This window comes from Mchenga conophoros, linkage group LG4 (assembly GCF_057382185.1).
Source record: "Mchenga conophoros isolate Kocher_MC1m ecotype Shallow Benthic linkage group LG4, M_conophoros_male_GT1.1, whole genome shotgun sequence".
In the NCBI taxonomy this organism is placed as follows: Eukaryota; Metazoa; Chordata; class Actinopteri; order Cichliformes; family Cichlidae; genus Mchenga; species Mchenga conophoros.
In genome coordinates, this window is record NC_140529.1 from 2,296,053 (window position 1) to 2,309,871 (window position 13,819).

Consider the following 13,819-nt stretch of genomic DNA (forward strand, 5'->3'; position numbering starts at 1 on the left):
CGTTTGTGATGCTTGTGTTTTTCTAAGTAATCTTGTAAGTAACCTATGAGGCTTATCACCCAATTCAAAAAATGTTTTGAAAAAACTCAGGGCAATCAAAGTTAGGACCGTATACGTTTACAAAAGTGACGGGTAAGGAGTTCAAGAGACCTGTAAGAATTAGGTACCTTCCCCCTGGACCCACAGTAACTGTGCTTTGACAGAAAGGAATATTCTTCCTGGACAAAATTGCAACCCCTCTTGCTTTAGCTCCAAAATTAGCATTGTATGCCTGACCCAACCAATTAGCACGGAGCACAGATTGAACTTTGCGCTTAGCATGCGTCTCCTGTAAAAAAATTATGTCAGGTTGCAATAGTTAAAGGTGTGCAAGAACTTTAGCCCTTTTTACAGGATTACCCAGGCCTTTCACATTCCAACTGACCAACCTCAGTGTAGTCTTATTGAATGTGTTTAACATAAATGTTACTTATCCTAATTTGACTAGCTAACCAGTAGTTATACACTCTGTACCACCATAGAACAAAAACATCCAAACATAAAACACTAAGAACAGTCCCACCAAAAATGAGGGGCCTCCCCAATTGAAGCCCTTCTCCACCCAACATATCCAATAGGAACATAGTAGTAGCTACAATCCTACCCCTTACCCATCCCGCAACCCCACACCAGCAAAGGGAGATTTATAAGACACTTTATAAAAGAAAAAGAGAAAATTCAGATAAATGAAAAACAAAAGCCGTATAAACCATATATGTGTGAGCTTTACTAGGCTCCCATACAGCAAATCAAAGAGTAAACAAAGACCCTGAGGGCTTATACTGTCCATATTGTAGGAAGTAATAACAGCAATAATACTGACCTAAGCTGTATGAGCCCACATCAACACGCCCATAAGAACAGCAAAAATAAGGCTTATGCAGAAAAAACATATACCTGAGGAAGTAAACCGTTGTGTTAAAAAGCCCTACTCATTTGTACCCACGGCCAGTTTCTGGTCCAGGAATCTTTTGGCTGCCTCCGGCTTATCAAAAGTCTGTGTGACCCCGTCCAGCGTCACCCGAAATCGAGCCGGATGACTAAAGCCGTAGCGTAGATTGGCCGCCCTGCACCGTTTGCGGATTTCTTCAAACTTCTTGCGCCGTGCCAGCACCTCCGCGGTCAGATCTGGAAAGATGAAAACTTTCGCCCCGTCGTACTGCAGTGCAGCTTTTTGTGCTGCCAGCCTCAGGATACGCTCGCGGGTTTGATAGTAGTGCAGCCTTACAATTAAAGGACGAGGCCGGTCCCCGTCAGCTGGCTTGGGGCCCAGGGCACGGTGTGCTCTATCCACCACAATCGGCCACCCGTGAAGTTCTCACTCCCCAGGAGCTTAGGAATTAGCTCAGAAGCAAAGTCCAGTGGGTTTCCTTTCTCTGTCCCCTCCGCAACTCCAAGGATCCTGATATTCTGTCGTCTTGACTGCGACTCGAGGTCATCCAATTTTTTGTGATGTAAATCGTATCCTTTCTGGAGTGAGTCGCAGAGCGCCTCTAAAACGGCAATCCTCTCGTCATGCCCATTTACAGCTTCCTCAATATCATGTATCCTCCCAGTTAACGTGGAAAGAGTGGTCTCCACAGCGTTCATCGTGGTTGAAATAGCAGTTAATTTGCTATCAACCGAAGTCTCCAATCTAGCAATTGCACTCATTACCCTACTTGCCTACTGGTGTTGGCCAGAGGGGCCGATGGCGCGATATGGCAGCCTCGCTTCTGTCAGTCTGCCCCAGGGCAGCTGTGGCTACAACTGTAGCTGCCTCCACCAGTGTATGAATGTGAGAGTGAATGAATAGTGGTATTGTAAAGCGCTTTGGGTGCCTTGAAAAGCGCTATATAAATCCAATCCATTATTATTATTATTATTATGTCGGCCGACGTCGGGTTAGCTACTTGGGAAGTCACGGGGCTAATTGCACTTGGCTCCTCAGCTAGCACGTGCTCGTTAGCCACACTCGCTGGCTCACCTTCATCTTCTCCAATTTTCTCAGTCTTTTCACGGGCTTTTGAAGCTTTAGGTTTCGTCATTGTTATAAAATATATACAAACGTCAGGAATCAACAGAAAGGTGTCATAAAAAAGGAGGTTATGAGTAAAAAATTATAGGCTGGTGCGGAGCTCTTCCAAGAAACGTTGTGTTTGCTGGATGGAGGAGGACAAATAGTTTTTCCCTTCAGTGACACTTCAGCAGCTGGGGAGATGTTTGTCTTTATGAAGGTTTATGGATTATTGTTCTTACTTTGGTTAATTTTCCATCTAACATTTAAAGTAAATTTCCAGGTGAATAAAAGATCTGCAGCTGCAGCCTCTGTGATGTTTCACAGTCTGAAAGTAACAAATTCAACCAGAGTTCAAACAAAGGCTTAATATACGTGTGTATTTGATATAATGCCAACAAGTACAAATAGGTGTTCTTACAGGTCTTAATCATAGAGCTCTGATAAGTCTGGTGACTTTCACAGTCAGCAGTTTTGCTGCCTTTTATTTTATATTGGCCTTTTTAAAGCCCTTCAAAGTCTCCCACATTCATACAGAGCTTTTAATAGCAAACTCCTTTACTGTCCGTCTCCTCTCACACACGATCACACGACTGATTTGTCTGCAGCAGCTGTGTTACTGCTAGTATTTTATTATGTGTGTAATCTCCTCATATTGTTCCTGTGGTTTAGTTTGACTTCCTCCTGCAAACTCAGCTGCTCTGTTGCTGATACACGTCTCCATGAATATGATTGATCAGATGCTGCCAACACCACGTGTTTCATGTGAACGCTCAGCTGAAACCCTGGGTTGACTTATCGAGTTAATAACAAGCTTCACGTGACTGTGAATGCTAAAGTGAATCCAGATAAAGGGAAGAGACCCTGCTAATGTTGGACTCACTTCTTAGTGTAGATCCCAGGAGGAAGTTCAACATAGCCAGCCATTCTTTGTGCTACCTCGACCAAACCTGAGACCACAGTGCAGAATAATGATTATCATCTGTCTCTGTCAAGGACATTTAAAATCCACAAATAACAAAAATAATTATATTTGATCATTAAAAATCTCTTTTCACTTAAAAAAGCATGAGCACACTGGTGGATTATAAAAACATGAAAACTCGTTAACAGTAAAGTTAATTTAGGCGTAAACAAAGAGGCAAACATACTTAAGTAGAAGGACTGATGTTGGTGTTAAAATACCCTCTTATATCTGAAATGCTGATTGAACTTTCTCCAAAAGTTAATTCTGTTCATCTGGAAAATTCTCATGACCATTGATCAACAATCACTGATCAATGGCCATGAGTCCCATTCACAGAGAGGTGGGGAATGGCTGCAATCACAGCATTGTAAGATGGTGACAGATGTACCCTTAGGCCCCCTCCTCTATTCAGAGATGGTCTTTCCCTTTTCACGTAAATGGCCTCCTTGACTCCGCCCTCAAACCAGCGTTCCTCCCTGTCCAGGATGTTACATCCTCATCATTGAAAGAGTGTCCACTGGCCTGTAGGTGTAAACAGACTGCAGAGTCCTGGCCTGACGAGGTGGCTCTGCTGTGTTGTAGCCAGAGGTTGTTTGGTTTCCCCGATGTATAAATCCTGACAATCCTCCTGCACTTAACAGCGTACACTATGATACTCTGTTTGTGTCGGGGACCCGATTTGTGGGGTGGACCAGTTTTTGGGGCAGGGTGTTTTGGGTTTAAAAGACACAGAGACCCGGTGTTAGAGCTGCACGATTAATCGTTAGAAAATCGCGATCTCAATTCATACTTATGTGCGATCTCATTTCCAAATGACAACAATTTAAAAAAAAAAGAAAAAAAAGACGATGATTGTACCGCATTTTGATCCGGGACGTACTCTGCATGAAAACAAGCGCTCACTCTTCCTGCTCAACAAATGACAAGGGCGGAGCCTTATACCACGTGATACAGAAGCTGTGCCGTGTGACGCTAAAATTAGCAGGAAAAAACAACGGAGAGCACGTCAGGGATGACGAGAAAGTGACAGGAGAAAATCCGTCCCGGTCAACCACCCAAACATCAATAACGGGAACCTTATACAGCGCTTCCCTATACCCGTCGAACTCCCGCAGGCACAAAGACATTACGGAGGCTATCACTTATCACCTGACCAAAGATATGGCTCCATCAACACTGTGCAAAACGAGGGATTTAGGAAAATGATCAACACCCTAGACAAACGCTACACAGTGCCAACTATTTTTCTATTGTTGCACTACCTGCTCTGTACACGCAGCGTCGAGCAACGGTGGAGACGGAATTTCAAGCAGTACAACATTTTGCAGCAACAACAAAACGTGAGACATTTGTTGTTTTTATGTTTATTTATTGTTTTTATGTTCAGTCTCAACTGTTACGAAGTTGATGTGCAGTTAATAAGTGCAATAAATATTTATACTGGAAAAGAAAATCGTGAGAAAATCGTGATCTCAATTCTAAGCCAAAAAATCGTGATTCTCATTTTATGCAAAATCGTGCAGCCCTACCTGGTGTTTAGAAAAAATGCATCTCAACTGCTCCGATACTCCTGACACGGGATCACTACAGGTTTTCTCTTGGGCAGCGGTTGTCCTTCTCTCCTGGATCGGCTGGAGCTTTCTTTAGGAGCCTTTCCAGCTTTGACAAAAGTCCAGCTGGGATAACCACATTTATGCTACGTCCAGATGAACAGAATCAACTTTTGGAGATTTACTTTCCTGGATGATTGAGAAAGCATCAAGACGTTCCTCCTAAAGTGTTATTCAGTGTTGTGACAGTCAGCTGCTTCAGCTGCTGCTGGGATGGGCCGTGGCAAAGAGAACAGAGAAAATCAAAATCAGAGTTTCTCTCTGAATTAAAAGCAAGGAAACAGCAATATATTCTACATGGTGAAACTGATGGTTTCTGGTGTTTGGGTCTGTTTTTCTGTATTTATGCAGATAAAGTGTAAACACAGATGAATTATACCATCAAATGTTAAAGGAAAATATCAGGATGAGTGTCTGTGAGCTGAGAAGGACGTGAAGCGAGCAGTTTATCCCAGAGCTGAAGCTGCTCTGTGTGCAGAGATGAGCTCAGATTCCTGCTGTGATTGATCAACAGTCACAGAAATGCAGACTTGTAGTTATTACTGCAGTATGGTCACAGCAGATACTGATAAACATGTATTATGAGGATGGATGATCAAGTTTCTCACTCTCTCCTTTAAATCTCAGTTTTTTTCTTCTTCACAGTTTATCTGTTAATTTATTAATGAATAACACTGAAAGAGTTTCTGTTATATTTCCCCTTGAACATCACCTTATTAGGGCGGCATTAGGAAATAGCCCCCCTCCAAAGAATGAATAAATGAATGATGATAATAATAAAATGATTCAAAAGCAGAGCTCAGAGTGGTAGAATGGTCAAACATGGATCCACGGGTGGTTCAACTGCATTTGGTGACGTGACTAAAGCAAATCTGTCAAATAATCCCACCATCAACGGGATGTTGTCTCCTTTACTACGGTTACTTTACTTGGTCACCGTGTGAATTTCTTTGAAATGAACCAAATTCTTTTATTTGTTGGTTGTTGCATATTTAACCTCTACAGTCAGGAAAGGAGGAGATGAGGCCTCAACAATGTTGGGTTGTAGCTGTGGTTCAGGTTAGAGTGAGTGTCCATGGAATAAATGTAAGTCAGTGAACTGGAAACATGACTGTGTTCAAACTTTGTTTTCCTTTTTGTAATGAGTCTAATCAAAGGTGGACAGAAGTATCTCCACTTTGACTTTTCTGTGTCACCATCACAGCTTCTGCACAGTGTCATCAAATCTGGATGTTTGTCACTAACAGTCAATGTTTTTAGTGATAAAGAAATGTGTTCACAGAGGGAGGAAGAGGAAAAGGAGTGGTGTCTGTGAGGAGGAGCAGCTGTCCTGCTGTGCTTTGTGTCAGGACGTCCTGAAGGATCCAGTCTCTACCAGCTGTGGACACTGGTTCTGCAGACAGTGCATCCCCTCATACTGGGACCAGTCTGCTTCATCAGGAGACTCCTCCTGTCCACAGTGTGGAGAAAGATCCAGAGCTGGACTGCAGACAGCCAGTCAGAGCAGCTGTGTACAAAGTAAGACTGAACATCTGTCTGCTGATGGACTCATTTCTGAAAACTGGACTTCTTGTTGTTGTTCAGACATTGAAGAGTTTTCTTTCTGTTTTTCTTTCTTTCAGCAGATGTTGGTGTGCAGGAGGTTTTAGATGAACATAAGGTCAGTCTGAGGAGGAGATGTGAACGTGTGACTGAAGGAAGTGATGAAACAGGAAGTAGAACCCTCCTCAACACCATCTACACTGAGCTCTACATCACAGAGGGACAGCGTTCAGAGGTTCATACCCAACATGAGGTGAGGCAGCTGGAGACTGCTTCCAAGATGGACGCCCTCCATGACGCTCCAATCAGGTGCCAGGACATCTTTAAAGCCTCACCTGACCAACAGAGACCCATCAGAGTGGTTCTGACCAACGGCGTGGCTGGTGTTGGAAAAACCTTCTCAGTGCAGAAGTTCACTCTGGACTGGGCAGAGGGCTTGGAGAACCAACATGTCAGTGTGGTGGTTCTGCTTTCATTCAGGGAGCTGAACCTGATCAGAGAGGAGCAGTACAGTCTTCTGGAGCTGCTCCATGTTTTCCATCCAACATTACAGAAGGTCTCAGCAGAGAAGCTGGCTGTCTCTCAGCTTTTGTTCATCTTTGACGGCCTGGATGAAAGCAGACTTTCATTGGATTTCACCAACAGGAAGCTGCTGTCTGATGTCACACAGAAGTCATCAGTCAGCCAGCTGCTGACAAACCTCATCCACGGGAATCTGCTTCCCTCGGCTCTCGTCTGGATAACTTCCCGACCCGCAGCAGCCAATCAGATCCCTCCTACATGTGTTGACAGGCTAACAGAAGTACGAGGCTTCACTGACGCCCAGAAGGAGGAGTACTTCAGGAGGAGATTCAGTGATGAAGAGCTGTCCAGCAGAATCATCTCCCACATGAAGACATCCAGGAGCCTCCACATCATGTGTAGCATCCCAGTCTTCTGCTGGATCACTGCTACAGTTCTGGAGCACATGTTGACTACAGAGCAGAGAGGAGAGCTGCCCAAGACCCTGACTGACATGTACTCACACTTCCTGCTGGTTCAGACAAAGAGGAAGAAGAACAAGTACCACGAGGGACATGAGACGAGTCCACAGGAGCTGACGGAGGCTGACAGGGAAGTTCTTCTGAAGCTGGGGAGGCTGGCGTTTGAACATCTGGAGAAAGGAAACATCATGTTCTACCAAGAAGACCTGGAGCAGTGTGGTCTGGATGTGACAGAGGCCTCGGTGTACTCAGGAGTTTGTACAGAGATCTTCAAAAGAGAGTGTGTGATCTTCCAGAAACCAGTCTACTGCTTTGTTCATCTGAGCATTCAGGAGTTTCTGGCTGCTGTCTACATGTTCCACTGTCACACCAATAGGAAGACAGAGGTGCTGAAGAACTTCCTGGAAAATAATCCAGATGATCCTTACTATTACATTTCATTTTCTGATGATTTGCTTATGAGAGTCATGGAGAAATCCCTCCAGAGTAAAAATGGCCACCTGGACCTGTTTGTCCGCTTCCTTCATGGCCTCTGTCTGGAGTCCAACCAGAGACTCTTAGCAGGTCTGCTGGGTCAGACAGAGATCAGTCCAGAAACCATCCAGAGAGTCGTCAACAACCTGAAGGAGATGAACAGTGATAAAATCTCTCCTGACAGAAGCATCAACATCTTCCACTGTCTGATGGAGATGAACGACCTCTCAGTACATCAGGAGATCCAAGAGTTCCTGAAGTCAGAGAACAGATCAGAACAGGAACTCTCTGAGATCCAGTGCTCAGCTCTGGCCTTCATGCTGCAGATGTCAGAGGAGGTTCTGGATGAGTTGGACCTGAAGAAGTACAACACATCAGAGCAGGGACGACAGAGACTGATTCCAGCTGTGAGGAACTGCAGAAAGGCTGGGTGAGTCCAGATGTGATCATTAACATCATTGATCAGTGTAGGTTAGTAGTTTAATTTTGAAAATAAAATCAGATTGTAACCACAAAGTGTTTGTGTCCGTACGCTGCAACCTTCCACACCATTCCTTTATTGTACAGACTCAGCAGCAGCTCCATGGGTCCCAAATCCAAGAGTGGAGAACAGATTTGAAGTGTCACATCCATGCAGTCACAGCTGTTTCCACCATGTTTCCACTGATATTGATCCTGTTCAGTGACACGTTTCATATCAGTGAATATGTTCTTTAGGACGTCCACTGACATGTTTAAGTGTCCTGCTGGAAATCACTCAAATCATCCATGAAATCCATGAAAAATCCTTTTAGTGTTTCTAACTTCACCCTCTGTCCTCTCTCTCTCTCCATCCTCCTCACTGCTTCTTTCACTGATAATCACACAAACATCGTATTCAGCTACAAAATAACACAATAACATCATCTGATGATCGTTATTATAAGAGCAGGATCCATATTTGATATCAGAGTAACACACTGCTTGGTTATGTGCAGTCATCATCAGTGACTGTGGGTCAAACAGAAGCTCTCTGATTGGTTGCTGACCTTGGTCACCTGTCCACTCTCACCTGTTTCTGTTGCTCTCTCTTTGCTGTCTCCATCCTCTCTCTCCTTTCTCTCCCTCTCTGTCTTTGTACGTCACTCAGGTCCAATGGAAACAGTGACATTTACAAACCAATCAAAGACAAACTGATCCATGTCAGGTTATAACAATATTCAAAGTGAATACAGGCTGCTGCTGGACACAGACAGGTAACATCATTTTGACTTGCTGTCACCTGGATCTGGACTCATAAACACTGAAGCCCTGAACAGGAATACAAATCATTTTCTGCCAACTAGCGACACACCAGCAGATAATGGCTCAGAAAGCTCAAATGAGCCAATCATTTCTGTGTTTAGTTCCCCTGAAATCAGATGTGATATCAGCAGCTGTGAGTCCATCATTATTGTCCAGTGATGAGATTTCTGCTCCGTTTGGTGACAGTCAGCAGGTTTTTCCTGAGTGTGGACGTGAACAGTCGTACCTGACAGCAGGTAGCAAACAGAGATCATCTTTCCAGCTGGAACTCTTCACTGAGCTCAACTCATTCAAATGTTCTGGAGTCAAAACAGGAAACAATCCAAATGTGTGTCTTCACTCTGACTCTGGATCAGATCTCAGTGACAGACTGTGGACATTATGGAAGCCTAAATGTGACACCATCTTCCTCCTTCATCTGCAGATTAAAGCCAAACAAAGATTCTCATTAAAAGTCTGCAGGTCTGAGAGAGACTCAATCACTGTGTCATGTCAAACACAGTAAGAGGAGCTGAAGCACAGATGTGAAGAGCAGATTCATCAGATTATGACCTCACTCTGTTTTGTCTTCATGTACATTCAGTCTGTGTTTATAATGCAGATTTTCTGCTTTTATAATAACACATTTTATATTTTCTATCATCACAGACTGACTCACTGTGGACTCTCAGAGACTCACTGTGAAGTTGTGGCCTCAGCTCTGAAGTCCAACCCCTCCCATCTGACACAGCTGGACATGAGCGAGAACAAGCTGCAGGATTCAGGAGTGAAGCTTCTGTGTGCTGGACTGGAGAGTCCAAACTGTCGACTGGAGACTCTGAGGTGAGTTCACTGTCTGCAGCTGTTGTAGTTTTTCTATATTTCAGGTCTTTGATGTTTGAAACTTTCTTTAGTTCCTTTTTTTTTTTTTTTGCCTGTCCCATTTGGTTCTTTATCCGTCAGAATTGTTGTCTGAAGACCAACAAGGAGACACAATGGATTTACTTTGCCAAATGGATCATCGTGGCATTGCCGTATTGGTCCATTTGATCGACCTTTGTTTTTATTATTTATTTTATTTTATTTTCAGTTGTTACAGACGGGACAGACATGAGTGAGGGATAGGAAAGGGAGAGAGAAAGAGGAAGGAAAAGAAAAACAGAAGGGGAGAGGGACAGTGAGAAAGGGGTGGGGGGTGGGGGGGGGAAATCTCCTGGATCACCTGTTGAGAGAAAAAGAAGAGAAAACAAGCAAAAAAAACAGCAACATACTAAACACAACACCATCACGTTAATCTAGTGTAAACAGCAGTAAATACTAAATATTGAATGTTGTTGTGCAGCAAGCAGGACCGACAGCGCACAATGTGCTTGGAAATAGCACCAATAGAGGTGTAGTTTATGTCTATGAACAGTGAACACCCGTGTGCACACCTGTGTGGATCAGCACGCTTGTATTCAAAAGGTTTCTTCATGTAATGGTCTGCTAGAGGATGTAGAGAGCCATAGCCCCGCCCCCCAGGGCATGAAGCAGGCATGGAGGAGATCCAGGCCCCAGACATCCAGAGGCCCCAGAGTGCGAGAGCCCAAGGAGGACCACCGGAGGGGCATCCGTGCCACCCTCCTGGAACTTTCTTTAGTTCCTAAATGTTCAGGATGTGTCTGAAGACAAATGTGAAGAAGTTTGAGTGCTTTCAGAAATGTTGAGTCTTTCCAAACGACTGAACAACAGTTTTTTCTTTTGGCTCCAAACAGAAGTGACAGGCTTGAGCAGGGTTCATTTAAAGGCTGACAGAAGTGGAGTGGTGACGGGGAGATGTTTGACAGGACAGTGTTTCAGCCTCCACAGGTTCATGTTGTGCTCCATCAGTCAGTGAAGATGAAGTCAGTGCTGATGAGGCTGTAGAGTGTGTGAGGGATGTGAATGAGGATGATGAAGATCTGATGATAGCAGATAAAAACAGGCTGCAGAGACTTTGAGCCATACAGGGCACACAGTGTGTGTACAGAACAGCTGAAATCATTATGGAGGCCTCACTGGAATATGGAAGCATCACAGTACAGCTTCAGTGAAGCTTTAAAGTCTCTGATATGAGATGAGAAATGAAGCAGCCAGAGCTTTTTCATGAGTGGAAACCCACTGTGACTGTGAGCTGCTGCTACAGCCTCCAGATTAGCCAGCAGCTCATCCTGCTCAACATTTCCTCACCAACTTTAATGGAAGTGTGATGTTTTCAGCTGGAGTGATGGTCAGGGTGGCCTCCCTCTCCTCTTCTTCTCCTCTTCCTCTTTCATTTGTAAAGCCACTTCTGCTGCTTTCATTCATTTGGAAGTCCTGTAGCTGAGTTTGGGAGAGACTAACAGCCTCGGCAGCAGAGGGGAGAAAGGCTGTAACACCACCACTTTACTCTGTTCTACCTGTCACATCATTTTATCAGGAAACAAATATGCTCATGTTTTTACTATGTTTGTCTTGAAGATGTAAGAAGATCACATGGTGCTTTTTATTATTGTGTTGGTTTGTTTCCTGTCTCTTGGATGGAGCCCAGCTGTGCGTGGCCCCTGGGCCTGTGGTCAGAGTGTGTGCTGGATAATCCGGCCCAGGATGAGGCCAAACTGACATGGGATGAAATGTCTGTCACATAATTGAGCTTAGTGTTGTTTCATTTCTGCACAATTTAAAACCAACCAAAACTTTGCTCTGTCTTTTCTGTGTTATACTGTAGACTTTCTTTGATACTGTGTCCAAAAGGAGCAGCTTTTACTTTGAAGGGGAGCCGTCAGTTTCCTCTTCAGGTTGGATGATGGAAGCAAATGAGTGTGTGATGTTCTTTCAGTGTTGCACTTTGTAGACGCTCCCTGAGCACTGGTCTCACAGCCAGCTGCACATAGAGACCAGTGTTGTTTGTCCAGGTCAGAAGATGACTTGTTGGAATGAAAATGAGCTTGTAGTTTGTCTGCTTTAATAATGTGACTGGAAAAAGGTGTTGGACTTCAAATATGTCCGTTTCTGTCACACTTCACCTTTAAAAGTGAAGCCATGTGGTTCCTGGAAGGAAAAACACGACTTTTTCAAGTCTTTGTCCTGTTTTTATGAGAAATGTACGACTTTAATGTGAAACATTCAGAGTTTTTTCTCTTGTTGTGTTTGTTTGAAGCTGCTTCCTGTTGGCTTCAGCTGTTTGGAGTTTCCATTTTCTAAACTTCTACATTCTGAACCTTCTTCAGCTCTGAACAGATGATGAAACACTGAATGCTTTCAAGCTCTTTGTCTAATAAACTTACATCTTTCATTCTTTATACAGATTGAAGGGCTGTGGTTTGTCAGATATTGGCCTTGATTATCTGGCAGCAGCGCTGAAGTCCAACCCCTCGTATCCCACAGAGGTGGACCTGAGTGGAACCTACAGCAACCTGAAGGATCCAGGAGTGAAGCATCTGTGTGGTTTCCTGGAGAGTCCACGTTGTCGATTTGAAACTCTGAGGTCAGTCAGCATGTTTTAGTTGTGCTGAGATGAATATGATTGTTGTGCTGACTCTAAACTGCAGACATCAGGCTGATATTATACTGATCCACACTGAGGATCTTCATGGTAAAGTCTGTTTTCTTCTTCTCTGGTTTAGTCCATTGACTGCAGCAGAACAATGTTCACATTTCAAACAGTGAGACTCAACGTATGGCCCGCGGCCCACACGCGGCCTGCCCACCTTTCCTGATTCAGAGAGAGGGGACCCTGATTAACTGTGTAGCTTCTTCCTCACAGTTCTAAGTATCAGACACAACAATGAATCATCCACAGCTGACTGTCTTTAGCAGGTCAAAGGTCACGGCACACAGCAGACAGTGGGAAATATTCTAACTCTGATCATTTATCAGCACATATCCATATGTATAAAAACAAAGCTGACACTGTGAGACCTGATCAGAGGTGTGATCATCACAGCAGAGGCCTTTGTGTCAAAGTCACTGAGGATCAAACAGAAACACATGAAGCAGGTTTTCCTCTTCTGGCTTTTTATAGCAGATAACCTTCAAAATCTTCTGCAGTCGATGAAAAACTGAAGCAAACCATGAATCAACATGTGAACATGAGCTGATGCTGCTGAAGTGAAGCAAAGTTACAGAGGTTTGATTACAGACACAGCTGAGAGTTTGTAATCTGTCATCATTTTAAAAGGTTTACATTTCTTCAGTATTGAACAGCAGAAATGAGGCTTTGTTTTCGGAGGCTGACAGCAGTGAACACAACAGCAGACTGGTGCGTAATAAGCAGTGAATCATGCAGGAAACAGATTTCTGAAGGTAAACTGTTCTTGAAGCACACTGAGAGAGAGAGAGCTGTGCAGGAAGTAAAGGTCAAAGTCAGAGAGAATTCATGACGATGTTCATCAAACGTAAAGCAGAGTTTGGATCTTCTTCTGCTGCTGCTTCACTCAGTTTTGGTTGGAGACAGATGAAACCTGCAGCTTCAGGATCTGTGAGCTGTCCACTGTCAGCCCCGACGGCGTGTCCGTGTACGTGCCGTCGAGTGAACGATCCACGCTCTGTGTTTCCATCTTTGTGTGTTTAGCTGCTCTCATTTACTGTTTTATCTGTTTGCTGCTTGTTGAAATAGTTTGTGAGCTTTAACCTGAGATTCTGGCAAAATACATTAATATTAAACATCGATTCAGGATTGAATGAATCAACATCGTTTTATTCAAATTAAAACCATTTAAATGGGAACATGAATTTTTTACAGCCGCCTCTAATGCTGGGTAATGTCAGCTGGTCCATGTGCAGCTGGCTGTGAGGCTCAGGGAGCGTCTACAAAGTGCAACACTGATAGAACATCATCCATAAATATTGAGTAAAAACTGGACTCTCATACAGCGAGACTCAAATGCCTTTAAACATCAGCTTATCCTGCTGATCCAAGTCCAACACTGAGTTTGTAAAAACATGT

At 43.9% G+C, this 13,819-nt stretch overlaps 2 protein-coding genes across 6 annotated transcripts in view; both read left to right on the plus strand.

Moving 5' to 3' along the window:
* The window catches only part of LOC146575261 (NACHT, LRR and PYD domains-containing protein 12-like), a 33,494-nt gene that overhangs the window by 12,218 nt on the left and 7,457 nt on the right, over nt 1–13,819 (plus strand). For 3 of the 5 annotated variants that reach the window (XM_085269888.1, XM_085269891.1, XM_085269890.1), the window contains 4 exons: nt 5,895–6,130; nt 6,235–8,041; nt 9,544–9,717; nt 12,179–12,358. In XM_085269888.1, the coding sequence (XP_085126014.1) occupies nt 5,895–6,130; nt 6,235–8,041; nt 9,544–9,717; nt 12,179–12,358 (2,397 nt within the window). The remainder of the gene's footprint in view (nt 1–5,894; nt 6,131–6,234; nt 8,042–9,543; nt 9,718–12,178; nt 12,359–13,819) is intronic. The other 2 variants (XM_085269889.1, XM_085269893.1) reach the window with 2 other exon arrangements.
* Nucleotides 1–13,819, plus strand: part of LOC146575262 (NACHT, LRR and PYD domains-containing protein 12-like) — a 121,306-nt gene that overhangs the window by 8,456 nt on the left and 99,031 nt on the right. The gene's annotated exons all lie outside the window — the stretch shown is intronic.